General features: G+C 34.0%; 1 protein-coding gene across 1 annotated transcript; it reads right to left on the bottom strand.

Moving 5' to 3' along the window:
* Positions 1-1,093: 1,093 nt before the first annotated feature.
* On the bottom strand, positions 1,094-3,990 carry LOC105172291 (DNA-directed RNA polymerases II and V subunit 8A). Its single transcript, XM_011093675.3, has 5 exons — positions 3,677-3,990; positions 2,921-3,017; positions 2,578-2,735; positions 1,618-1,724; positions 1,094-1,410 (listed from the first exon to the last, which is right to left on the bottom strand). Exons 2-5 carry the CDS (start codon positions 2,988-2,990, stop codon positions 1,299-1,301), a joined length of 447 nt encoding a protein of 148 aa, XP_011091977.1. The 5' UTR covers positions 2,991-3,017; positions 3,677-3,990; the 3' UTR covers positions 1,094-1,298.
* Between the last annotated feature and the right edge of the window lie 817 nt (positions 3,991-4,807).

The following is a 4,807-nucleotide window of genomic DNA, read 5'->3' as shown; positions in this document are numbered from 1 at the left end:
CTTTTCGGTAATTTATGTGACTCTTTAAGTCTACATTTCAGCTAGATTTAGACTAGTATCTAACACTACTATTAATTAAATTTAATTTAATTCTTGATTAGCCTTTAATCAAGAAAGCCCATTACTATGGGTGATTGTCCAATAACGGTCCATGACATTAAACTAAGTGAATTACTGTGTGAACATTTAAACTCTCGAGTCCATACGGGTACGACACTTCTGTCTACCGTCTCCCACCAAACTTTATTACTACGTAAATCAGCTTCTACAAATAGATCACTTGAGCATTACCTAAGTTTTAGCAGATAAGACATTGAGTTGCACGACAAGGCAAGAAACCCTGAACATGGATGAACATTTCACTTACAACAGATAGATAAATAGACACATTACGTTCTAGTCTTTATGTAGCAGTCTTTGTTTACTTAAGTACTCCGGTCCATTACCCACGTCTACCAAAACATTAATGCTGATACAATTCCTAGATTGTTAGAATAGTTGGTCTGCAATACCAGGGAATCTCATACATGCACGTTTTTCAGTTTAATTACCTAATACCTTGTTGGATAAGTACCTTAATATCATGTCTGAAGGACAAAGTCCTGCAGGCATCAAACTCAACTCTTTCTAGGGAACAAAATAGTTGCATGCTTCTTTCTTTTTCCTGTCTTTGTTCAAGAACATACTTGTCCATGCAAGCAAACTATGAAAACTACTAAATACCTGAATGATTTCAATCATAGGGTAAAGATTGCAGTGCTTGGAGGACACAATTAGCATGCATAAAAGACTACTAATCATGATGAACACAACGGAAAACAATCCTAGTCGTGTTATAAAGAAATGTTCATATTTGTATTTATTGACTTCTCAAGTTTGACTTTGGCCATTCTCTCTCTCTCTCTGATTGATTAAAAGAAATCCTCTTTCATAACCTTAATGCTTAAATCCTTTGAAAACAACCAATTTTGCTCCCCTTCAGGATGACAGATACTACACAAATACAACCAATTTTTAGAACAGATAAGAACCTTAATGGAAGAATTCGTAGATAATGGTCATTCCGAGATTAAAAAAGAAGCGCACTTAATAGTTTCTCAGAAACAATCACACAACAAAATCAAGATATCATCAAAGTAATCAAGTTTCCAGCTCAGTCCACAGTCTCATTGTTGCCTAACCTTCAAAACAGGTTGTAATAGTGAGTTAATTCCAACATTCTCATAGCATGTATGGTACTACCATTGAAAAACTTGTTTATCCAACATAGAAGCAACCCGAAGATCTTAAGTTCAATGTCAAATCTTCCTTAAGAGAAGAAACAACCTTTGATCAATCCTAAACTTATGCATCTTTAGAGGATCACTTTTTAGCAACATCTGAAGGCCTCCAAATGAAATGTATGCCTCCCTGTCACAAATGAAAATCCCAATGTCAATGAATAAGATCCAAATAAAGTGTTTTGTTCAAGAAGCAATAAGAATGTTGGGAATGCATAAGTATGAGTTCCTTCGATGAAAATGAGACCCTATTGTCAAATATTTCTCCATTGTTGATGTAACACAATCAGTGAATAATACAAACAAATTTCATTAATCAAAAGGTGCATATACATACACTTTAACATCATCTCCACCGTCCATCTTTTCTTTAGCTTCTGACATCTTATACAGAAGCCCATGCATAATATACTCAAACTTGTCTGCAAGTGATTTCTGTTTTCCCTGCAATTGGCGGACAACAATCATGAGTTAAACTCAGTTTCCAGTCATACACTATTCTACCTTCTCCTCGGTGTCAAGTTGTTAATTATGAAATATCTTGGCATGTAAGCATAGACAAACATGCATGACATTACATGATTCACTTCAAAATCCAACATTAGCTAACTGTTGTACTAAATACGGTCATCCCTTAACCAACACTAGCTTTTAGATCTAAGCTACTACAGGGGCAGGAGAAAACCAAAGAATTGGTACCAAATTTATAGGTAGAAAATTCTCTTAATTAGACCATGTCGCCCTATAATACGAGGAGGCAACGCAAATTTGCAAACTTTATTACTTTTTTTTATGAATTACAGTTCTGTGATTTTTTGTAATTTGGATTTCCATGGGAAGATTCTTGTGTCCAATTTTCGAACTCTCTTCATCTCTTGCATCTTATTTAGGAATCCTTGGTTTTCCCCTATATTTGATCCAACATGAGGAAGAACTTGCTAGTTTCCAATGGTATTAGTGTTGCACATTTGGCACTCTTTGCCAACAGAAAATACTATATTCTAGTACCCTTCCTAAGCAATATTTGCCGGAAAAGTACATTTATCTGAGTCTAAAAAACAACATATTTTCTCAGACGTATCACTTCTAAGTTGCAGATTTCACCAAGCTATCTTTGATCATTTCTGTAACCATGGCATATAAATATTGCTTACTACTAGCTACCCACCTAAAAAAAATGCTCCTATATGCTGTTTTCACATCTAAAAATCCATCAACTTCCATCATCCACATATTCAATCACATGATCATCTTATCAGAAACGTATATACACATATAAAGTGAAACAGAACTGCACCTCAGGGAAGTACTCAGCTACAGCTGAACCATCCACATTCAGAGTTGTGGAAATCAACATCCTATATTTTTCACCAGGAAGCATAGGATATAGCTCGGTGTGCACATCTAATTCCAAAATGGAATCACCGTCTTCGCTTGCGGCATTTATTCGTGAAACTGAAACACCATTCCCAAAACCCTTTAGCTCAAACCAATCCCTCGAATAAACTTCACAGAACTTGGAAATTATTTCTGAAGTGAAACAACTTCAATCCAACAAAACTACAATACAGTGAACAATTTCTCGGTTTGCAAAGAATTACTACAAGAGAACGCCAAAGATAACATCTTTTTCACTTTACCTTTGTCGTACACTACTTGGCTATCGATCTTGAGCACCTTGATTATCTCATCAAAGTGAAAATCCGCCATTATCTTGAAAACAAAATAAAAATTAACCTGCAAGGAATATCAAAAAATTGGCATTTAAAATCTTACTCCGAAATTTGAAGAAACATGTATTTGTGGAGTTCCAATCATCCAATTTTCTGAAGAGATGTCCCAGTGAAATTGTGGGAGTTGCATTGGAATTGTTGTTTTTTTTTTTAAAGTAATGTTCTGGTAAGTTAAAACACAAAAACATTTCGGTAAGCATCAAAATAGAAAAACAAGCACATAAAAGTATTTCTGTGCTTAAGTTATACCCGCTTCTCGCTTCTCATTTCTTCATGAACACAGGATAGACCACCATATAGCAAGAATAAAAAACACATACTGACACAAATAAACAGTTAGAACTGAATAAAACTCAGTACTGAACAGTAGGAAAAAGACCAAAACACGAGTCCAGTTTTCCTCAAAGAGTATGAGAGCCGAGAAATATCCACTCCGTAAGACTGGAGTGCGTCTCATCTACCAATATAACATTTATCTATGCGATAATACACAAATTATATACAATTATGCATTACTTCCAACCAGACAAAAATAAAATAGTGAGAGACCATTCTTTTCCAAGCAAACTTAAGACAGAGCATGTCTATAAACAAACAGTTTTTCTCGAATCCAAAGATTCAACACCCCTCCATAACTATGAGTTGGGGTTAGGGTTTACTGACCTGCGAAGACTTGGGCAGCTGTACTGACGTATGTTTCGATCATCTGCACGCAAGTATGACTGAAATCCTTGGTGAAATCAGCCAGTGCTTCTATCAGATCCCACGAATAGAAGAGGAACGTATCAGGAAAATATCGTTAGCCGGCCCCGAATCAAATAATTTACGCCAACAAGCTAGTGGCTGAAGTAAACGGCGTATAATACAGCGGAGACCGAGTGGGGGGGGAGCGGCGCTACCAGTAAGACGGTGTTGGCGGCGGAAGAGAGAGAGAGGAGGGGGAAGGGAGAGTAGGGGTCTTTCTTTTAAATTTGAGGGTGGTGGTTTATTATTATAATATATGGAGTAATTAAATATTTTATTTTATTCAAATATTTTTTTTTAAAATAAAATTGAATATCTTTAAACTCTTAAATTAGCTTATAAGACGTAAAAGCCTTATAAGATATTTTAAATAAGTTTATTTAAATGCCATCTGAATTTCAATCCACAATTATTGAAATAATGATTTGGAGAATTGATCTTAAAGTACTAGGTATCAAAAGAATTTAAAACTACATTTGGAATAATGTAACAAATTTCTTGAATTTGTTTGAATAATTTTAAATTTAAAAGGTTTCATATTCATTAATTTTAATTTTAAATTGTGTTATATTAAATATTAATAAATTTAAATAAGTTCTTATAAAAAGTCATTTGAAATCTTTTTTATAGATTTTTCTCCAACTCCAAATTAAGGCTATTAAATGATTCGATTCGAATCGAATACAGCATTGTTCAATCTCGTTTAAATCATTATCGAACTTGAAAAATTGCATTTCAATTTGTTTGATCGTTCATCTACTCGAACTCAGACGAGCGTTAATTGAATCAAATATAAGTCGAGCTCAAGTAATTTGATGTTTTTAAACATATTAATTATATTATTTTTGTACTAATCGAATTGAGTTTGAAAGATTATCGAACAAAATCTTTTTTCAAATTTAATTTATTAAGTTTAGCAAATTAAATTCATAGTTAATATTTATGTTTCTAATTAGGGTAAATTACATTTTTGGTCCCATAAGTGGATTCGATTCCAATTTTAGTTCCATACTAAGGTCAATTCGCACATTTAGCCCCGTAAGTGGATTT

Source organism: Sesamum indicum, linkage group LG10 (genome assembly GCF_026168435.1).
Source record: "Sesamum indicum cultivar Baizhima isolate 11 linkage group LG10, ASM2616843v1, whole genome shotgun sequence".
Lineage (NCBI taxonomy): Eukaryota > Viridiplantae > Streptophyta > Magnoliopsida > Lamiales > Pedaliaceae > Sesamum > Sesamum indicum.
This window is presented reverse-complemented; position numbering and strand designations above follow the sequence as displayed.